The sequence below is a fragment of the Chiloscyllium punctatum genome, chromosome 4 (assembly GCF_047496795.1).
Source record: "Chiloscyllium punctatum isolate Juve2018m chromosome 4, sChiPun1.3, whole genome shotgun sequence".
NCBI lineage: Eukaryota > Metazoa > Chordata > Chondrichthyes > Orectolobiformes > Hemiscylliidae > Chiloscyllium > Chiloscyllium punctatum.
Genome location: NC_092742.1, coordinates 7,823,017 through 7,846,535, shown reverse-complemented (window position 1 = coordinate 7,846,535; position 23,519 = coordinate 7,823,017). Strand labels below are relative to the sequence as shown.

Genomic DNA, 23,519 nt, shown 5'->3' with positions numbered 1-23,519 from the left:
GAGTGTGGGAGGAAACCGGAGCACACCCACGCAGACACAGGGAGAACGTGCAAACTCCACACTGTCAGTCGCCTGAGGTGGGAATTGAACCCAGGTCTCTGGCGCTGTGAGGCAGCAGTGCTAACCACTGTGCCACCGTGCCGCCCCTAAAGAGTAACCCATCCAGACCCCATTTCCCTCTGACTAATTGACCTAACACTATGGGGTAATTTAGCATGGCCAATTCACCTGACCTGCACACCTTTGGAAGCTTTCTCAGGAAGGGCTAATGCCTGAAACGTCGATTCTCCTGCTCCTTTGATGCTGCCTGACCTGCGCTTCCCCAGGAGTTAGCCATGGCTTCAAGTAGCATGCACCCAAGTCAGAGAGAGGCCTGAGTAGTGCAGTGGTAGTGCCCCTGCCTCTGAGACAGGAGCTGAAGGTTCAAGTCCCAACTGCTCCAGAGGTACTTAATAACATCTCTAAGCAAGTTGGTTAGGACATTTTGTTTTGTACCACAGCCAAAGCCTCCTGTGGTGCAATGGCAGTGTCCTTACCACTGAGTTAGAAGGTCCAAGTTCAAGTCCCATGTGTTCTGGAGGTATGGGTCATAATATGTCTGAACAATTTGACTAAAAAAAACTTGTACTCAAGTCAGCGGGATGTGAACTCAAGTAATTCCTACCCATTATCTCAATATTTTTAAAGACCAAATTCCTAAGTAGCAGTGAGGGAGTGCCGCACTGTCAGAGCTGCTGCTGCTACATTTGGAGTATTGTGCACAGTTTTGGGCCCTATATCTCAGGAAGGATGTACTAGCGTTGGAGCGTGTTCAGAGGAGGTTCACGATAATGGTTCCAGGAATGGAAAGCTTAATATATGAGGAACGTTTGAGGACTCTGGGTCTATATTCAATAGAGTTTAGAAGGATGAAGGGGGATTTAATTGAAACATACAGAATACTGAATGGCCTGGACACAATAGATGTTAGGAAGATGTTTCCATTGGTAGGAGAGACGAGGACCCTAAGGACAGCCTTAGAATAACCTTTTAGAATGGAGGGAAGGAGAAACTTCTTCAGCCCGAGAGTGGGGAATCTATGGAATTCACTGCCACAGAAGACTGTGGAGGCCAGATCATTCAGTATGTTTAAGACTGAGGTAGATAGGTTATTGAGTATCAGGAGGATCAAGGGTTACCGGGAGAAAGCGGGAAAATCAAGTTGAGAAACCTGTCAGGTATGATGGAATGGTAGGGCCGACTCGATGGGCTGAATGGCCTAATGTCTGCTGTTATATGTTACGACCCTTCGGACAGAGTGCCTACCCTGATAGTCGTATACAGAAGATCTCAATTCACTCTCTGAAGAGTAGAAAATCTCAGCTGATGACTTTTCCATCAGTATCACCCAAATTTGTATCACTTATGTGACACTTACGAAGCACCAAGACAATAAGACATGAAAAGCATGACATAATGCGAGTTATAGGCAAAAGTCAGGACTGCAGATGCTGGAGAGTGGCTCAGTGGTTAGCACTGTTCCCTCACAGTGCCAGGGACCCAGGTTTGATTCCAGCCTCGGGTGACTGTCTGTGTGGAGTTTGCACATTCTCCCTGTGTCTGCGTGGGTTTCCTCCGGGTGCTCCAGTTTCCTCCCACAGTCCAAAGATGTGCAGGTTAGGTGAATTGGCCATGTTAAATTGCCCGTAGTGTTAGGTGCATTAGTCAGGGGTAAATGTAAGAGAATAGGTCTGGGTGGATTGCTCTTCAGAGGGTCGGTGTGAACTTGTTGGGCCGAAGGGCCTGTTTCCACACTGTAGGGAATTTAATCTAATTACAGTCAAGATTAGAGTGGTGCTGGGAAAGCAGAGCAGGTCAAGCAATATCCGAGAAGCAGGACAATCAATGTTTCGGGCAAAAGCCCTTCATCAGGATTAACTGTAAAGGGCTTATGTCTTCAAGAAATGTGTTACAGAAATGCATGCTCTCCCTCTTTCTGGATCACATTAACTGTATTCAAATAAAAATGAAGAATTCCCCCCCCCCCCCCACCTTCTATTTGATCCTGGGATTGACCACACACTCACTCTCAGGTCAGAATTGGAACAAGAGAGTTTAAATGTGGAACAAAAAACTCTACCACTCAAAACAGGAACCAGCTCTTCACGCATGACCGACAAGGTATTGTGTTGTTACCATGTTACTCACACAAACTTATCAATGTTTTAAAACATAACTGGTGTCAGCCTATGTAAGACACAGTGGTGAAAGCCTAACCAGGTGAAAAGGTAGACTCTTAACAGCGACATCCACAAACAAGATTACAAAAACAGAAGCTGGCCACGGATTCAAGACTGGTTTGACTGAACAAAACCTCAAACTTCCTCCAACCTATTGTCTGCAAATTCCCACACCCTTATGTGGCAAAAACTGGGCATCAAAGAGGAAGGTCACATCTGGCAGCAAGACTATTCCCAAATCTGGAATCGATTTAGTCAGGGTGTTGAATGTAACAGAAACTTACAAAACAGGAGCAGGAGTAGGCCATTCGGCCCCTTGAGCCTGCTCTGCCATTCAATAAGACTGTGACCGGAGCATACACTGTTCAGTCTTTTGATGCCTAGGAAATGAATTTAAATGTTTTGAAGAAAGAGTTAATGGTTTTGCCTCAACCACATTCTGTGGCAGAGAACTCCACAGGCTCCCCACTCTCTGGGAGAAGGAGATTCTCATCTGAATTTGAAATGGCTTAAGAGTGTGATCCCCTGGCTGTGGACTCCAGGGTCACCGTTAACATTTTGTCTTTACCCTGTTTAGTCCTGTTAGAATTTTATAGGTTTCTATGAGATCCTACATCATTCCTCTAAACCCCGGTGAACATAGTCCTAACCGATGCAGTCTCGCTTCGTACATCAGTCCTGTCATTCCAGGTCTCAATCTGGTAAACCCTCACAGCACCTCCTCCATCGGCAGAACATCCTTCTTCAGATAAGGAGCCCAAACTGTAAACATTTCTCCATGTGTGATCTCACCAAGTCCCTATCTAATTGCAGCAAGATATCCCTGCCCCTGTACTTGAACCTCCTCACGATGGAGGCCAACATACCATTTACCTTCTTCACCGCCTGCTGCTCCTGCAATGCTTACCTTCAGTGAATGGTGTACAATGAAACCCGGGTCTTATTGCAGCTCCCCCTTCCCCAATCTGTCACCATTCGGGTAATGACCTGCCTTCCTGTTTTTGGTGGGAAACTGGATAACCGTACCTAACCAGAAGAGCAATTGGCCTGAGCATCAATGTGCAAGTTCATTGGTTCTGAGGAAGGCTCACTGGACCCGAAACGCTAACTCCGTATCTCTCTTCACAGATGCTGCAGGCCTGCTGAGTTTCTCCAGCACTTTTTGTCCTTGTTTCATCAGGCTGGGGTTAGAGAAAGAACGGAGGCACCAACCGATCGGATTATCCACCCTCTCCCCTCATAACAGCACATCCGCTGCTTTTCAAAAAAGGTGCTTATAATTTAAAAATTGGGTTTAGGCGAGGTTACATTCAGAGAGCACACATTTTAAGGGAAGGAAACCTACCATAGTTCGTCTGGGCCTGTATGTGGTTCGAGTCCTTCACCAACGTGATTAATCCTTAACTGTACCCTGGTAAACTGCACAGCTGTATCAAAGTCGGGGGGGGGGGGGGGTTAGAAAGAGGGCCCATGTAGCAGGACCATCTTTGGGACACTAGGGAAGAGGGGCAAATACCAATTTTCTCAGCAGTATATGCATATTGAGAATTAGCTGTAAAATGTGGTCTGACAGCTAACAGCAGAGTTTTTCTTCTGTGTTTACACTCCCTTAATAGGCAGGTAAACACCTTCATTATACTGTGGTGTTCAACCTGTTCGCTATTCTGACAGAAGGTGGAGAGAGGTCCTAAGGTGCCTCTCCATGGACACAGACAAAAGCTGATGATGTAGGTCAGGCTTAACCCGAGGGACCTGACACCAACTACAAAACGAACTAACCAAGGGACACAGGCCAGCCTACAGTGATTGCCACCTTTAAACACACACGTTTGGCAAGTGTAAGGTTTTGTCTGCGGGGTACCAAAAGCAAATGGAGGGCAGTGACTGCAACTTCATATCTCCCCGCTAATTCACCCTTTTTCTTAAATTTGCAATGCGGGGAGCTTGATCTCATTTGGCTGCACAGCTAGTTTGAGTTGCACAGCGACACCAACAGCATGGGTTCAGTTGGCCGAGGTTACCATGATCAACTCTCCTTCTCAACCCCTCCCCTTGCCTGAGACGTGGGGACTCTCAGGTCAATGTGACAGCAGCCTGGGATTGTGCTGACTTTAACAACCGAGATGCAGCGTTAAAAGACTGAGGTGAATCACGTCTGTTATTAACTACAGACAGAAATTCAAGGCCAACAATGACAAATTTTATTTTTTGCTGATTTTTCAGTCAAATAGAAACTCACAAACTGTGGTGGTGGGATTTAAATTCTTCCTGTGTAGGTTATCCAGTAACAATCCACTATATTGTGTAAGCACAATGTGGGTAAAGCAACATGTTGCAGTTGGGTCTGTGCTGTTGATAAAAGAGGAACAGGGGTATTTACCAAGACTGCACTGCCGAGCGGATAAACACTTCGGATTATACTCCTCAGTCTCTCCAAGTAATTTCACTGAAGGAGCAACAGATGGAGCAGAGGGAAGGGAGTTGAAGAACAAACAGTCTAAATCGCCTTCAAAAATACACACTTCGTGAAATTAACAAGACTAGCAAAGAAGATGCATTTCATTTTGTCACTGATTGGAAGTCAAAGGAGTCAGTTCTGCTGATCAATTGGTCGTTAGTTGCAGATTACATCTCTCTAACATTTGCTATTTAGGTTTTTAAAAGTGGACTCTTAATTCATCCAGGACTCCATGCAAGCCTTGTTATCGAGCACATCACCCTCTCACTGTGTGCTCGCTGCTTGTATTTCACTAACATTGGGTGCAGTCCAGCCTGTTGCATCATCAATCATTAAAGACAATCACGGGAGGCCATCAGGAGAGCACTGCCAATCCAACTGTTCATTGGCAGCAAGGCCTAGGGGATACTTTCCAGATCTCCATCTATTCTCAGCTCCTGCAGGGAGGCAATACCACAGGAGAGGCTGGATACCCAGATCAGGAGCAGCTCCTGGGTCTGTCATCATTTCTGCCCCAAAAAAGTAACTTCTGCATGAAAAGCTCCGAACCAACGCTCAAAAGATTGATTTGATGCCACTGTCAATGCCACCTCAAGTTGGGTAAAGCAATTCAACCTTCATTATCAACACAACACCAAGTCTTAGTTGACAGGAAACAAAGCAGTGATGTCCTTTGTCACTGTTCTTAAAGGAGTTGCCTGGTCCAGGGGATGATGTGAATTGAGCCAGGATAGGCGCCTGTCCCTCAGAAATGGGACAAAACAGAGGACAGGCTGTTTTTTCTCTTACCTCCATGTGACCCAGTTCTAATCTCATTCCCGGAGGTGAGATTTTCCTTCTGCCTTTCAGTGAGGCAACATGGGACAGAGTTTATAACATTAAATAGCTAAATCTCAAAAGCACAGGTCAAAATCTCTATTGAAACCTAATGCTGGGGCACAAGAGGAGGTAATTCGGAATGAAAGCATAAAATGGAGAATACTGAATTAGCCATCCATTGTAATGATACTTTTCCTTCCCACTTAATAGAAGGCAAATAGTGTGAAAAGCTCCATTCCTCAGTGTTAAAAGTACCACATCGTCAAATCAGGTGAACAGCGATTAAGGAGACAGTGATGAGATGAAGCATAATCATTGTAACTCACTACTATTTCATGTTGTTCTCTGTCTCCTTCCCTTTTCCCTTCTATTACTATGAAGGCTCTTCTAATGGTCAGCCAAACCTCTCAACATACATCGAGATACAGGAAAGTATAATGAATGATGAAGCTGAGGGAATGTGGGGTTTGTATTAATAGATGTGGTACAACGATGACCGTTTCCCGACAGGAGGAAGCCTAATGTTAAAAACTCAAACGTTCTCTCTGTTTCTCTCCATTCATTCTCAGCACAGGGCACTGTCCATATCAGAGACCCTGCCAAGTAACTGTCTCACACATGCACGGTCTAAAATATCACTGTAACAAAGTGGCATTCACAAAACCACACAGGACGATTCAGCAGAAAACAGATCCATGATGGACAGAGAACACATCATCCACGGTTTGCGGGGTTGCACAGGGTTGTTTCAGGAGATGAAGGCTCACCAACCCAATGCAAAGATACAAATACACTTGACGTAACAAGCTGCCATTCAACCCATCGTGTCAGGCTCTGTCTTAAAGCTATCCAAATAATGCCTTGTCCATCCTTCACAGTGGTACATAAACAGAGAGACTGCTCAGTCTCTAAATCCGGCATTAATACAGATGGTGGCCAATCTGTTCTTGAGTCCACTTTCCTCCTCCAACACCCACCCTCCTCCACAACCCTCAACTTCCTTTCAAACAATTCTCAGCCTAACTCAGCATTGAATATTCTACTTTCTCCATAACACTGCAAATGCTTCTTCTCCATCATTTATCCAATTCTCTCTTGATCTGCTTCCACCCCTCCTTCAGGCACAATGTTCAGGTCACAACTCACTGGGTTAAAAAAAACATTCCTAACTTTCCTCCAGTGTGCTTTACCCAACTCTCTTTGATCAGTCTCCTCTGGTTATCAAACAGTCTAGGTGGCAGAGATAGTTTCCACTCTTGGAAAGCCCGTCGTGGATTGAAAGTGAGGCTATTTCCACAGCTTGCTTGAGCTTTACACTTCTCCAACTCTACAACCTTGAGCATTCTTCATCATAACGCTCCTCCACTGTATTCAGCTGTCTGGGCCCGACTGGAATACTAGGAGATAGTGAGGAACGCAGATGTTGGAGAGTCAGAGTCGATAAAGGGTGTCGCTGGAAAAGCACAGCAGGTCAGGCAGCATCCGAGGATCAAGAGAGTCGATGTTTCAGGCATAACCCTTCATCAGGATTGGGGAGGGGAAAGGGGGCTGAGAAATAGATCTTTGCGGACGGAGAAGGATCCTATTTCTCAGCCCATTTCCCTAGTCCTGATGTAGGGTTATGCCTGAAATGCTGACTCACTTGATCCTTGGATGTTGCCGGACCTGTTGTGCTTATTCCGACTGGAATACTTCTATTAAGACTCCCCATAAACCTTTGCTCAGCAGAGAATCATCTCAGCTGCCCTGGTTATGACTCGATATTAACGGAACACTCTCACCCCAATAGAATGCTGATAAAATCTCCTCTGAGCCTCTCATTCTCAAAGTCCTTGACATCCTTCCTACAGCGTGGTGCCCAGAACAACAGACAATAGTCCGGCTCAGGCCCGGCTAGTGATTTCTAAAGATCGAGTACAACTCTCTGGCCTCTATTTTTGAAGTCAGGATATTTTTTTCTCTCTATAAAAACCTTCAAAGTGTTCTGCCATCTTCACCGATTTAAGAGTTGGAGCAGGGGTGGAAATCACATCAAAGCCCATTGAACATTGTGTGAGCTGCTTCCTATGGGATCTTAAAGCATCCCTCGAAAACATCTGCCATATCACTAAATCCGTACCTCGCACCGGTGTTACATAGTTCAAAACACTCTCAGCACCAGCCAACTTCGGAAAAGGACAAAGATCTAGAATTAGACTACCCAGTGCCTTTCACACCCTGGTTAGAGTTGGAACACATTCCATATTCTCTTTTTAAAAACACACTCACTACGACGATTAGGATTTAAACCAAATTACAGGGCTATCCAATCCTCTTGGGAGCCAATTCTTCTGAAAAAGTTTGAAACTCCGCAACAACTCACATTTTTAAAAGCACCTTTAATATCCTGAGACGATTCACTGAGGTATTTGTAAATCCTGACAGTCATGAGAAGCTACTGGGACCAATGACAAAAAGTTTCCTTAGAATTTGGTTTTAAGCAGCATCTTAAAAGGAGGAGAGAGACAGATAGGTAGAGGAGTTCCAGACAAGGAGTTCCAGACATTAGGGCCCAGATAGCTGAACACAATGAAGCCGTAGTAGAGTCACAGAGCTGTACAGAATGAAAAAAGACCCTTCAGTCTAACTTGTCCATGCTGACCACATATCCTAAATTAATCTAGTCCAATTTGCCAGCATTATATCCCTCTAAACCCTTCCTATTCATACACCCATCCAGATGCCTTTTAAATGTTGTAATTGTACCAGCCTCCACCACTTCCTCTGGCAGCTCATTCCATACATGCACCATGCTCTCTGTGAAAATTTCCCCCTTTTAATCTTTCCCCTCTCACCTGGCTTTGATCTCCCTCACCCCAGGGAAAAGACTTGGTCTATTTTTCCTATCCTTGCCCCTCATGGTTATATAAACCTCTATAAGGTCACCCCTCAGCCTCCGACGCTCCAGGGAAACAGCCCCAGCCTGTTCAGCCTCTCCCTATAACCCAAACCCTCCAACCCTGGCACATCCTTACAAATCTTTTCTGAACTTTTCTTTCAATCCAGGTCATTGCTGCTGCATTTTGACAGTATTTTAAGTAACTTTCCAGCAGTGTTCCTGAGTGGATGGTGGTGAGGCTGAGGCAGAGTGATCGTTTGCATCAATAATTTCTATAAAATTGGATCTGGGATTTGTAGCTGTAGATCTGCCATATGCCTATCCTGTGTTGGATCCAAATCTAAACCATGTCATGTTTCACAACATTCTCCCGATAGCATGAAGAATGCTCAAGGCTGCGGGTTTGCAGGGGTAGAGAGAGAGAGATGGGAGAAGAAGGGTAAAGCTCAAGGAAGTTACTCAAATTGATTGGCTAACAGGGACAAGCATTTTAAAATTGAGATGCTGCAGATTTGGATCCAACACAGGTTAGGCTTATGGCTACAAATCCCAGATCCATTTTATAGAAATCATTGATGCAAACAATCACTCAGCCTCAGCCTCACCACCATCCACTCAGGACCATTTACTGCAAAGTTACTTAAAATACTTTCAAAATGCAGCAGCAACAACCTGAATTGAAAGAAAAGTTGCACTTATCACCAAGTCAAACATCACCTTAAAGATCTTCATAACTATAACCTTATAATGCACTCATGTGCCTCTATTATTCAGAGTATACTTGCCTCAGGCATTCTATGACCTGTTAAACTCAATAGCATCCTGAGCAGCAATTAGAGAGGTTCTCCATGACTGCAGTTTTGTATGAATAACTCAGTCTGTACAGAATCTCAGCTGTTTGAAAGTGGTTCCCTCTTCCATTGAGATACGTGCCCTCTCAATCCTGGACCACAAATAGAAATTGCCCAACTGGAGAATTTCTGCAGTCTCTGTTTTAAGTACTTTTTTTTTCCACCTTCTGGTTCATCAGAGCTCACTGCTAACCTGTTCTGGAGTGCCACATGGGCATCCCAGCAATCACAACCATCACCATTTCAGAGGGGGGGGACATGGAAAGCAATAACCAGCGAGGCGTCCATTCTTCGGAACTGGATACAACGGGGGCCAGGGGTTCAGGGATGGGAGAAGGCAGGGAACATTATGTTCTTGTACAAATTTAAACCCAAAGCTCAAAACAGCACATTCCAGGAAACAGAACAATTTGTCTCATATGGTGAAATCTGGAACAAGACAGCATCATTTTAGGATAGGGGATAATAAACTGAGATGAGGAGTGATCACTTCTCTCAAAAGGCCACAAATCTGTGGAATTCACCGAGTGTGGAGGATGTTGGGCATGGAGTAAATCTGAGAAGGAGATTGGCAGGTTTTTAACTAATAATGGGTTCGAGGGTTATGGAGAGCTGGTGGGAAAGTGGAGTTGAGGCTGAGATGAGACCAGCCATGATCATAACAAATGGTGGAACAGGCACGAGGGGTCGAATGGACTCCTCCTGATCCTAGCTCTCATGCCTATCAATTGGTGCCAATCTTTTTTAAGATCATAAAATCTGCAGCAGGAGAATGCTATTCGGCCTATCATGTTCAGTCTATTCGATCATCGCTGATCAGACTGTGGCAGTCTCCAGCCTCCTGTCGACCCTTCGTACTGCAGTAATTCTAATCTTAAAAAAAAGAGCACGACAAGCTAAAAACAGCACACTCCAACCCCAGGTTTCAAACACAATTCAGGTTATTTCACTTCAAACATTTTCTCAGCATTTCTCAATGTGAACAACGGAGTTCGAAAGGAAAAGGAAAAAGCCTGGATTCACAACTTGGTTGTGAAACCTTTCAAAACATCTTAGATTCAAATCTATAAGGTAGCACAGAAGACAGGCTTTCAACACAGAGTCTTCCCTGGACCAAAAGAAACCTGCCCCTCCCACTCCCCCAGCCATTGTGCTGTACCTGATATGGCAGGGTCAGACACAGAGTAAAGCTTACTCTATACCGTCACATCAATAACCCTATGACAGGACCAGCAGAGTTAAAATACAGCGTAAAGCTCCTTCAACATTTCCTCCAAATACTCCCAGGTCAGACTGTCCCCATCAAAAACTCAGGGTAGGGACAGCATTGGGTTAGACAAAGAGTAAAGCTTCCTCTACACTGTTCCTAAACACTCCAAAGACAGTTACAGCACAAGGTTAGATACAGAGTGAAGCTCCCTCTGCATTGTCCCTGTCAAACACTTCCAGGACATGGAGAGCTTTGGGTTAGATACCAAGTGAAATCCCCTCTGTTCACATCAAACACTTCCAGGATAGAGATCGCACAGGATTAGTTACAGAGTAAAGCCCCCTCTACACTGTCCCCGATCAAACACTCCCAGGACAGGGCCAGCACGGGGTTAGATACAGAGTAAAGCCTCCTCTACACTGTCCCCATCAAACACTCCCAGGGACAGGGACAGCACAGGGTTAGATACAGAGTAAAACTCCCTCTACACTGTCCCCATCAAACACTCCCAGGGACAGGGACAGCACAGGGTTAGATACAGAGTAAAGCCCCCTCTACACTGTCCCCATCAAACACTCCCAGGTTAGACTTGAATGGAATCCCTGCAACTGGCAGATGTTTCAAATTCGGGAAAGAAAAACAGTGTGGGGGTGGGAGAACTACTTAATTTGTTTTCTTTTAATAATTCTGGAAGCCTAATTGACACGTGTGGATATGGAATCGACACCTAATGAGTCACTGTAGAAAATTCCAGCTATTTGAATTTCCCCATTGAAAGCATGTCTGGGCTCCTCAAAACATCTCTGCCCACCCAAATTCCAACGTACCCCTGGTGAACACATAGCAACACGACACACCTTCACAAAAAAAAACCTGTGAATCCAGGGCTGATTTTCTATGGGTTTATGCCTGGGCACGTTTGCAAAATACCTCAGAAAAAGGTGGTTCGGGTACTTACCAGCTGTTGCATTATCTTGGTCCCATGCTTCCACTATTAACGTGTATGACCTCTGGAAAGGAAAGGAAGAAAATAATGTTTCATTAGAAATTAGTTACAGGCTTAAACTGTGGCAGCAACTGTGTTAACAAAAGGAGTCCCAACATCTCACAACACAACGATGTCGTTTTCCCCACAGCTAGTGGGAGATAGTGCAATAGCTATCCCCAGATTGGCAATGTAAAACAAACGATTGATTTGGTCATTACCACATCGTAGAACTACGCCATGCAGTAATTTACACATTATAGCAATTACTACACTTCTAAAAACTTATAACAAGCCATTAAACAGATAGAGACTGTGAAATATAAACACGAGTTTTCCTCATAGCTCACCCAAGCAGGTAATGATTTTAACACAGACCAAGATGAAAAGTTCAAAGAGACCTGTTCTGTTCAAGCAAACTTCACTCATTACCGAATTACTCGTATACTGTGTCAAGAAATGCTGTTTCTTTAATAAACAAATTTAGAACTAAATTTACTATCAATGACACAATAGCACCTGCTTTGAACATATCCCTAGGTATTCTACTCCATTCGATTGGCCCCATATTTTCTGATACAAAGGACAATTCAGATTTCTTCTCAACTTATACGGGCCATGTTCTCTCGTGTGGAAAATATGGTCAGGATCAACATTACCAAGAGCTAACAGAATTTTAACAGCAACTGCAAACATATCACCTCACACCATTATCCATTCTAGTGAGAACATGTTCAGTTTATACATCACAATGTGGGGCACAGTAGACAGTGACTGCTCCGGACAGAGCCCTGGACTAAATGATCTGTGGACTTGTATTCATACAGCATCTGAAGATTTAAATTTAGTAATTTCATTAAAAAGTCAGTTTCAGTGAAGGAAATGACTCCAGATCCATAGCAATGCAGTTGACTCTGAAGCATCTTCTGAGATGGCCAAGAAAACTGCTCCAGTTGTGTACAAGATGGTGACTCACCACCTGAAGGGCAATTTGGAATGCGCAATAAATGCCGGCCTCATCAACAACATTCATATCCAGGCAACAGACGAAGAAAAACGAATCCGATTCTTCCATTGACTGAATCATTCCAGTTGCTTTCTCCTGTATTTCCATTCCAGAATGTGAACAGGGAAACAATGGTATTATTGCTAGACTTTCAATCCAGAAACTCAGCTAAGGGTGAAATTTGAATTCAATGTTAAGAAAACAATCTGGAATTAACGGTCTAATGAAGACTCCAATGATGACCCTGAAACCTAATGGTTCACTAATGCCCTTTAGGGAAGGAAACTGCCATCCATACCTGGTCTGGCCTGGCCTACATGTGACTCCAGACCCACAGCAACATGGCTGATTTTTAACTGCCCTCTAAACCATTAGGGATGGGCAATAAATGCTGGCCTGGACAGAAATGCCCTCATCCCATGAATGAGTTAGCAATGAGTAAACTAAGTCAGCATTGCAACAGAAGGGACGCTGCACTCTGTCCAAATGTTTTACAGTAGAAGCACCAATTTTAGTTGCTGCCTATTCTTCTATGCTAGTAAATAATTAAACTCCAGAAAGCAGAGACTTCAGTTACATTTAATAATGCTGCCTTAATGGGGGGCACGGTGGCTCAGTGGTTAGCATTGCTGCCTCACAGCACTAAGGACCTGGGTTCGATTCCAACCTCGGGTGACTGTCTGTGTGGAGTTTGCACATTCTCCCCGTGTCTGCGTGAGTTTCCTCCGGGTGCTCCGGTTTCCTCCCACAGTCCAAAGATGTGCAGGTTGGGTGAATTGGTCATGCTAAATTGCCCATAGTATTCAGGGATGTGTAGATTAGGAGCATTAGTCAGGGGTAAATGTAAGATAATAGGGTAATGGGTCTGGGTAGGTTACTCTTCGGCGGGTCAGTTTGGACTTGTTAGGCCGAGGGACCTGTTTCCACACTGTAGGGAATCTATGAATCCGTACCAAAGATAATCATGTTAAAGATGTAAGTGACCTGTGCAATGTTTTAACTAGTGCACTGCCTTTAAGACTGTCAATATTACTACCAAAAAAAAACACGCTTCAGAAGATCAGAAAGAGGATCAAAATTATCTCCTGAATTTAGAGAAGCAAGTTACATGGATTTCTTTGAATTGCATTGCTAGATATCATCGATATCTGGAAAGATTTAGGCTTAAGAATATGGGTTCAAAGCTAAGGGGAAAGTTAAGAATTTCAAAGAAAAATAGGGAGTTGGAGCAACATTTTTACTTTTCCATAAAGTGACCACAAATTAATAAAATGGTCATAAAAATCTAAGTGGCTCAGCTGTGAAGGGAACATGCCAGCTTCATCTATACTAACCCATAGAGACTTCAAGTGTGATCTAACTAATGTTTGGTACAGGTTTACCAAATGTTAAATTCCTCTCCCTCAGCAAAGAAATCAGTTTTAACTTTTCTGTCCACCAATTCTCTTTGCACTCAGAGCCCAGTTCATGCTAAACCTTTTCAAATTACCTGTATCAATTATCTGGTCTTCAGATGGGCCAGTCATTTTATATCAACACTAGACTCTCACAAGATAACCCCAATAAACTCATTCTGACACCACTCAGAATTCCCAGCGAAACGAGAGATTGAGTGACAATGCAAAGAAAAACTCAGATTTGAAGTGTGATTGACGAAATCTCGAAAATTAAAACAGCCAAAGATGGAGAAATGGCTCACTTTTTCACTCAAGGTAACTGAGAACAGCATACCTCACAGGGATTGCTAAAACACCATAGTACCATTCATACCAGTGCAAGTCCAAACACAAAGACAGGCTTGTATCTACACCGCTCCTTCCTACAAGTTGTGGTCTGACTTGAAACCATACTCCAGGTTAACCATTCCCATTCCACCTGGTTTCTTCTGTACCTAAAGAAGGGCTCCTCTGATTCTCCTCATTTCAACAACAGTCTCAGTTGTTTAGGCCTTTCGCTCTAACCTTTAGCTCTTCACCAATTAACATAAGATCGTTTCTGCATAATTGCAAAAATTTTGTTGTCACATTTGATTTGATTTCTTATTGTCTCATGGACCTAAGTACAGTGAAAAGCTTTGTTTTGCATGCAGGATGGGCAAATCACACCAAAGTGCGTTAGGGTAATGGAACAGAGCGAGGAATTCAATGTTATGGCTGCAGAGAACAAAAGAGCAAAATCAACATTAAATTTGAAATTTGAGAGGTCCATTCGTGAGTCTAATCACAGCAGGGAAGAAGCTGTTCTTGAATCTGTTGGTTCGTGTGTTTAAGCTTTTATACCTTCTGCCTAACAGAAGAGATTGGAAGGTTGTATAACTGCGGTGGGAGGGATCTTTGATTATGTTGATTGCCTTTCCACTGTAACAAGAACTGTAGATGGAGCCAATGGTTGGCATGTATGATAGTCTGGGCTGTGTTCACGATTTTCTGTAGTTTCGTATGGTCCTGGGCAGAACAGCTGCTATACCAAGCTGTGATGTACCCACAGTCACCTGCTTTATTGTAGGGAAGGGAAATTGTGTTTGACAAATTTATTAAAAAGTTATTTGAGGTTGTAATAACCGGGGTTTGAAACCAGTAGACCTAGTGCATTTGGATTTCCAAATGGCACACTATAAGAAGCCAAATAAAAAAGTTGCTATACAAGCCAAGAGTCCATGATGTAGAGGCAATATATTAGTAGAGAGATACTAATTGGGAACAGATTCAGGGCTCATTTTAGCCACTAAGCAATGAAGTGCCACAGGGATTAATATCTGGGTTTCAACTACTTCAAATAATTATTTATAATAATTTAAGGAATTTGAAGAACATTCAAAAAAACAAAATTTGCTAATGAGATAAAAAAGGCCACGAGACTAATTTGAGAGGATGATACAAAGGCTGCAAAATGAGGTAAAGTGAGTGTGGTAAAATCTGGCAGATTGAGTGTACTGTGGGCAAAAGCTGTACATTTTGAAGAATAGAAAAATACAACATTATTTAACCAGAGGGACATGAAAATGTTGCAGTACTGAAGGATGTGCACACAGGTTAACATGCAGGTACAGCAAGTGATTGGGAAGCAAGTAGAATATTGGCCTTTAATGCAAGGTTAGAGCGTTATACTATTAGGTGAGTCCTATTACAACTATAGAGGACATTAGTGAGTCTGCACCAAGAGGTCTGTGTTGTTTTGGCCTCCTTATTTCATTAGGGGTGGGCCTGAATTAGCCTATTCCCAGATTCTAGGAACATGGGGAATGGGTAATGAGTGGTGGCCAAATGGTCTATTGAACGGCACAGCAGGGTCCAGGGCAATGTATTCTTACAGTGTTGTAGCCAAACTAAACGCAATATTCAGCCTTAGAATACCATTAACAGTAAAATACCCCAAAAATGTCACAGAGCTGTAATCTTAGGAGTGTCCTGGATGTATGGCACAAAAATGGACCATTCTGTTTAACCAACCCATGTTGGTAATTATGCTCCATTTAAACCTTCTCTCATCTTTTCTCATTTAAATCTAGCACTGCAACTCTCTAATCCTTCCTGCCTCCAATGATTGTCTGGTTTCTCTGTAAATGCATCGATCCAATTCACTTCAAGTGCTCTCTGCAAGGGCAAGTCCCAGATTCTCACCACTCTCTGGAGAGCCATATTTCTCCTACATTCCCCATTAGATTTCTTGATGACCATCTTATATTGACAGCCTCTTTCCCACAAGAGTTCAACAGGGGTCACAACCGAAAGGTCTAGAGAAGGCCATTCAGGACTGAGATGAGGAGAAATTTCTTCACAAAACAATTGAATGACCATTGAATGTTTTCAATAAGGAGTTGGATTTAATTCTTAGGGCTGCTAAAGGAACCACCCCGTAAAGGGGAGAAAGCGAGAATAGGGGACTGTGTTGAATGATTAGTTGTGATCAGAATGTTTGGTGCAACAGGGGAGAGGGACCAAATGGCCTGTTCCCGCTCCCATTTTTCAATAAAACTTCAAGAAAGAGGAAACATTCTGTTTGTACCCAATCTATCAAAACCTATCCTAACTCTCAAGACTTACTAAAGATCAGCCCTCAGCTTGCTTCCTTCTCGAGAACAGAACCAGTCTTTGCTGATATGTATAACTGCACCTTCTGCTATCATCCTTTTAAATCTTCTCTGCACCAGTGCTTCAAGATAAGAATCAAACAATGTACTTCAAGTGTGATCTAACTAATGTTCGGTACAGGTTTACTATAACCACCCTTTTCTAAAATCAACTCTCCCTCTAAAAACAATGCCTCTAGCTTGATTTGCTTTGTGGTTACTTTTCTCGTGCAGTTTTAGCAATTAATGGACATGCACTCCACGTCCTCTTGTTCATCCAAATCACCTAGATTTGCATCTTCCAGAGGAAGTGGCCGATGCAGGTATAGTTACAACATTTAAAAGATATTTAAGCAGGTAATTGGATTGGAAAGGTTTAGAGGGATACGGGCCAAATGCAGGCAAGTGAGACTAGATTAAATTTGGTTATCTGTTCAGCATGATGAGTTGGACCGAAGGGTTTGCTTCCCTGCTGTACGTCTCTGTGACTCTAGAAGAAATCTCTCTATTCTTGCCAAAATGCACTCCCTCACTTACATCATATGTCAAGTATTTGTCAACTCTGAAAGTAAATTAATGTCCCCCTGTAAATTGTAGTCGACCTTCTCAGTACTGACTATCCCAAGTTGGTGTTCATTCCCAGTTAGCAGTTGGGTATACCATTGTTTTCCCATTCTCACATTCCAATCACTTAATCTGCACAGTCAGCAGCCGTTCTCCCCCAGCACTCCACCCCCACCATTATTGCATAAATGCAGCCCCCTCCCCACCTCGTATCTGCTCTGGTGGAGAGTCATCTCGACTCAAAAGGTGAGTTTGTTCTCTCTCCATGGATGCTGCCTGTCCCGCTGTGATCTGTTGTTCTCAGATTTCAGCATCTGCGGCAATTTGACCCCCCCCCCCAGTTGGTTTCAGCCGCAAATTTAGAAATTGTGCTTTTGATTCCAAAGTCAAAAATGATTACTGTAAATAGTAAACTGCAGTGGTCCCACAACTGATCCTTGTGGAATCAGGATGGAGGTGGCAGGAGCAGTTTGGGTTAAGATGAGAAATTGATATAGGTAAGAAGTCACTTGTGGGAATACTGTACAAAGCCTAACTGCAACCACATGGGTCAATGGACCTATAAAAGAAACCCGTCTGAAAGAAATGGCAATGATATGGAATAATCAGATGGTCAAAGGAAACGTGTATGAGTTCATGGAATAATTTCAGGATAGGCCCTTGGAATGGGCCTGATGAAGGGCTTTTGCCTGAAACGTCGATTTTCCTGCGCCTCAGATGCTGCCTGACCTGCTGTGCTTTTCCAGCACCACTCTAATGTAGACCTTGGAATGATACATTCAGGAGCCAATGAGAGACTAAACAAGACGTGGGATCGTGATGAGATAGGGTAAATGAACTTTACAACAAAGGGCCTCAAGATCGAAGCAATTAAAATAATTGAATTTTAATGTTCAGTACGAGAGAGGGGAAAAAGGGTCTGAGACTAGTTTATTAAAATGTAAAAGATGGCAATAATGCTGGCACAAAAGCAGAACTAACTGGTCAATTAAGTTCAGGAATAGGTCAATAGAAATATTGTGGCAGGCATTTAAGGGTCTATTTTTGTAACACACACAAACACATGAAACATTTCCAGAGCAAGAAAAATACAAAGGGACATCTCACCATCCATAGTTTACCATCAAAATTCAAAATCATCTCAAATTTAAAGAAAAAAACATACAACTGTACAAAGGTGGACAGAATATATAGAACAGTACAGATTGACCAAAAATTCACAGATCATATAATCCCTGCAGTGTGGAAACAGGCTATTCAGCACATCAAGTCCATGCCAACCCTCTGAGGAGCAGCCCTGCTGGACCCACCCCCCCTAACTGATCCCTGTAACCCTGCATTTCCCATGGCTAACCCCACTAGCCTGCACATCCCTGAACACCATGGGCAATTTCCCATGGCCAATCCACCTGACCTGCACATCTTTGGATCGTGGGAGGAAACCTACACAGACACGAGGAGAACGTGCAAACTCCACACAGACAGTGGCCTAAGGATGGAATCAAACCATGTCCGTGGAGCTGGGAGGCAACAGGAACGATAAGGAAGTTAGCTAGAAAATTCTGGAAAATGGGATCAGTCTAGTGGGTGGCACAGTAGTTAGCACTGCTGCCTCACAGCGCCAGAGACCCGGGTTCAATTCCTGCCTCAGGCGACGATCTGTGTAGAGTTTGTACATTCTCCCCGTGTCTGCGTGGGTTTCCTCCGGGTGCTCCGGTTTCCTCCCACAGTCCAAAAATGTGCAGGTTAGGTGAATTGGCCATGCTAAATTACTCATAGTGTTAGGTAAGGGGTAAATGTAGGGGACTGGGTCTGGGTGGGTTGCGCTTTAGTGGGTCGGTGTGGACTTGTTGGGCTGAAGGGCCTGTGTCCACACTAAGTAATCTAATCTAATCTAGTTAGGTGGTTGTATTTGAGCAATGCAGACTCAATGGGCCAGAGTAGTAGAGAAATCTAGATAGAAGTTTCTACAGATATTTACAGAAAAGGAAAGTTAACAGAGTGAGCACCAGACCTTGTGTGTGTGCGTGTGTTGGGGATTAATAATGGAAAATAAGGAGATGGCAGATGAATGGAACAAATGCCTTCACTATACAGGTACAAGAAATACCACAGAAATAGCTATACATTTAGGAAATGGAAGGGAGGGAGGAACTCGGGAAAGTGGTGTGTGTAGTACTCTCTGACAAGTCCTGGAGTAATGGTGGACTTCATTCTGGGGAAGGTCCCATTTGATTGGAAAATAGCAGATACAGCTCCCTTATTCAAACATGAACAAGAAACTATTGGTCAGTTGGCTTAACATCTGTCAATGGAAAACAGCCATAGCAGGTCATGTATTTCAAGATAACCAGGCAGAGTCAACATGGTTTTGTGAAAGAGAAAGCACACTTGATCAAAGCCATTCGGGTTTTAAAGTGGTCATGTGCTGTGGGCAAATTGGAACACAGTAGATATACTGTCCTAAGCTTTCCAGAGGGAATTTGATCAAGTGTCACCAGGTTATTGTTGAAAATAAAGGTTCACCGTGTAAATTAGATAGCTAACAGAAAATGGGTCATTTTCCAGTCAGCCAGATGTAATCAGTTGCCAGTACAGGGATCAGTGTGGGGGTTTCAACGTTTTAACAATTTTTCTAAATGACTTGGGTGAAGAGTCCAAAGGTAGGTTTATAAATTTGCTGTCAACTGCAAACGTGGTAAGTTGTGAAGAGGACAGGCAGAGGCTAGAAAGGACACTATTAGGTTAAATGAGAGTGGACAAAGATCTAACAAATAGGACTATTATGTTGAAAAATGTTAACTTATCCATAATAATACAAAAATCCATTAGCTCAACGGTGAGAGATGCAGAAGGATCGGAGTGTCCTTGTGCATGAATCATAAAAGGCTGATATGCAAACACAGCAAGTAATTAGGAAAGCTAATGGAATGCTGACACTTATTATGAGGATAACTCAATAGAAAAGTACAAGATTATGTTTCTGTTTTACCGAATATTGTTGATTAATTCTCGGTAATTAAGGAAATCAAATGCTGTCAAAAAGTAGGTGGAAACGAGGAGGAGAAGTTACAATCAGATCAGAGCTTATTAAATGGCAGAGTGTGATCAAGGTGCCAAAAAGCCTACTCCTGCTCCTAACTCTCACACTGGTGTGAACAATACTGCCCACCTTTGCTGTTCTGAGTATATGCACTTCATTCACCCACTCTGCTCCCTCCCTTAATGCTAGCTGGAAGGAGATGAAGTGAAAGGATAAATCATCTTGACACTGATCTTATTCACTGGGCTATTATGGGACACTTTACTGAAGGTGTTGAATCTATGTCAGTGTTCATATCCATTTAGATTATCATTGTCTACTGTACTGTTTAGATTAAATGATCAGTTGAAAACCATGGATAATACTTTGGCAGTTTTCTCAGCTTGGGAACTGTGCTAACTCCAGGGCTCTCCAACTCAGCAAAGCCTTTTCACAGAAACTAGATGGAAAATTACAGAAAGGATATTCTCAGCTCTGTGTCCAAGACCTCAAAATACCCGGTTTCAGAGAGGCTACCCCACCTAGTGATGCATGGGGTAAGGTGTCTAAACAAAATAGGCAAGTGAAAGTTTAGGAAGGTATTTAAGAAAAAAAGTGGACATTATTTTCTCATAAAGCAACAAACCCTAAACTATCCCTTTAATCACATCTGCATCCAAGCACACAGGTACATTCTTAAGCCTAATTTATACTGGCCATTTTGATACTGAATTTCTCCCTAACCCTTTCCTAGAATAAACTAGGTACTAGTATAGAAGAAGGCCTCATCCTTTGACTATGCCATCAAATCATTAACCAGTATAATTCAGAAGCTCCTGCAGGATCAAGCAGCTCACAGGGTTGCTGTGCACGTGTAAAACAATTGCTTTTAACTAAATCCTACATTAAGCCCGCTGATACAAAACTAATCATCACAGCACCCAAAACAAAGCAGAACACATCACATTCACACTCCTGTCACACATACTTCCTCCAAGTCATTATACTAGTTTCAGGCTGGCTGGGGGATCCAGGGAAGGGGGGATAAAGTGAAACGGGATTGATGAGAGACATTATCAATTTATCATCTTCTGAGGAAGAGTCACCAGACTCAAACAAGTATTGTCAGAGGTGCTGAGTTTCACCAGCGATTCTGGTTTTCGTTTCAGATCTCCAGCGTCCACTGCCCTTTGGTTTACACCAATTTATCAGCAAGGTTTATTCATTTCTGAAAAGGAAATCCTCGAGGTCAGGGCGAAATCTGTTCCTGGGTGATGGAGGGACTATTTAATGAACCCTAGATAATCATAGAATCCCTACAGTGTGGAAACAGATCATTTGGCCCAACAAGTCCACACCGACCCTCCAAAGAGTAACCCACCCAGATCTATTCCCCTACCCTATCACTCATTTCCCGTGACTAACGCACCTAATCTACACATCCCTGAATGCTATAGGCAATTTAACATGGCCAACTCATCTAACCTGCACATCTTTGAATTGTGGGAGGAAACCGGAGCACCAGGAGGAAACTCATGCAGGCACGGGGGAAAATGTGCAAACTCCGCACAGACAGTCGCCAGAGGCTGGAATCGAACCCGGGTCCCTGGCGCTATGAGGGAGCAGTGCTAACCACTGAGCCACTGTGCTGCCCCTCGGTAAGGGGAGGTCAAATCGTTTGAGCCTGTACTTATTGGAGTTAGAAGAATGAGGGATGACCTTAGAACATAGAACATAGAACAATACAGCACAGAACAGGCCCTTCGGCCCACGATGTTGTGCCGAACTTCTATCCTAGATTAAGCACCCATCCATGTACCTATCCAAATGCCGCTTAAAGGTCGCCAATGAATCTGACTCTACCACTCCCACGGGCAGCGCATTCCATGCCCCCACCACTCTCTGGGTGAAGAACCCACCCCTGACATCTCCCCTATACCTTCCACCCTTCACCTTAAATTTATGTCCCCTTGTAACACTCTGTTGTACCCGGGGAAAAAGTTTCTGACTGTCTACTCTATCTATTCCTCTGATCATCTTATAAACCTCTATCAAGTCACCCCTCATCCTTCGCCGTTCCAACGAGAAAAGGCCGAGAACTCTCAACCTATCCTCGTATGACCTACTCTCCATTCCAGGCAACATCCTGGTAAATCTTCTCTGCACCCTCTCCAAAGCTTCCACATCTTTCCTAAAGTGAGGCGACCAGAACTGCACACAGTACTCCAAATGTGGCCTAACCAAAGTCCTGTACAGCTGCAACATCACCTCACGACTCTTGAATTCAATCCCTCTGCTAATGAACGATAATACTCCATAGGCCTTCTTACAAACTCTATCCACCTGAGTGGCAACCTTCAAAGATCTATGTACATAGACCCCAAGATCCCTCTGTTCCTCCACCTGACCAAGAACCCTACCATTAACCCTGTATTCCGCATTCTTATTTGTTCTTCCAAAATGGACAACTTCACACTTGGCAGGGTTGAACTCCATCTGCCACTCCTCAGCCCAGCTCTGCATCATATCTAAGTCCCTCTGCAGCCGACAACAGCCCTCCTCACTGTCCACAACTCCACCTATCTTTGTATCATCTGCAAATTTACTGACCCACCCTTCGACTCCCTCATCTAAGTCATTAATAAAAATTACAAACAGCAGAGGGCCCAGAACTGATCCCTGCGGAACTCCACTTGTAACTGGACTCCATGCTGAATATTTACCATCTACCACCACTCTCTGACTTCGACCGGTTAGCCAGTTTTCTATCCAATTGGCCAAATTTCCCTCTATCCCATGCCTCCTGACTTTCCGCATAAGCCTACCATGGGGAACCTTATCAAATGCCTTACTAAAATCCATGTACACTACATCCACTGCTCTACCCTCATCCACATGCTTGGTCACCTCCTCGAAGAATTCAATAAGACTTGTAAGGCAAGACCTACCCTTCACAAATCCGTGCTGGCTGTCCCTAATCAAGCAGTGCCGTTCCAGATACTCATAAATCCTATCCCTCAGTACCCTTTCCATTACTTTGCCTACCACAGAAGTAAGACTAACTGGCCTGTAATTCCCGGGGTTATCCCTATTCCCTTTTTTGAACAGGGGCACAACATTCGCTACTCTCCAGTCCCCTGGTACCACCCCCGTTGCCAGTGAAGACGAGAAGATCATTGCCAACGGTACTGCAATTTCCTCTCTTGCTTCCCACATAATCCTAGGATATATCCCGTCAGGCCCGGGGGACTTGTCTATCCTCAAGTTGTTCAAAATGTCCAACACATCTTCCTTCCTAACAGATATCTCTTCTAGCTTATCAGTCCGTTTCACACTCTCCTCTTCAACAATACAGTCCCTCTCGTTCGTAAATACTGAAGAGAAGTACTTGTTCAAGACCTCTCCTATCTCTTCCGACTCAATACACAGTCTCCCACC

At 43.6% G+C, this 23,519-nt stretch overlaps 1 protein-coding gene across 2 annotated transcripts in view; it reads right to left on the bottom strand.

Moving 5' to 3' along the window:
* jag2b (jagged canonical Notch ligand 2b) overlaps window positions 1–23,519 on the bottom strand; it is a 231,095-nt gene that overhangs the window by 139,742 nt on the left and 67,834 nt on the right. For both annotated transcript variants that reach the window (XM_072568028.1, XM_072568029.1), the window contains exon 3: window positions 11,394–11,445. In XM_072568028.1, the coding sequence (XP_072424129.1) occupies window positions 11,394–11,445 (52 nt within the window). The remainder of the gene's footprint in view (window positions 1–11,393; window positions 11,446–23,519) is intronic.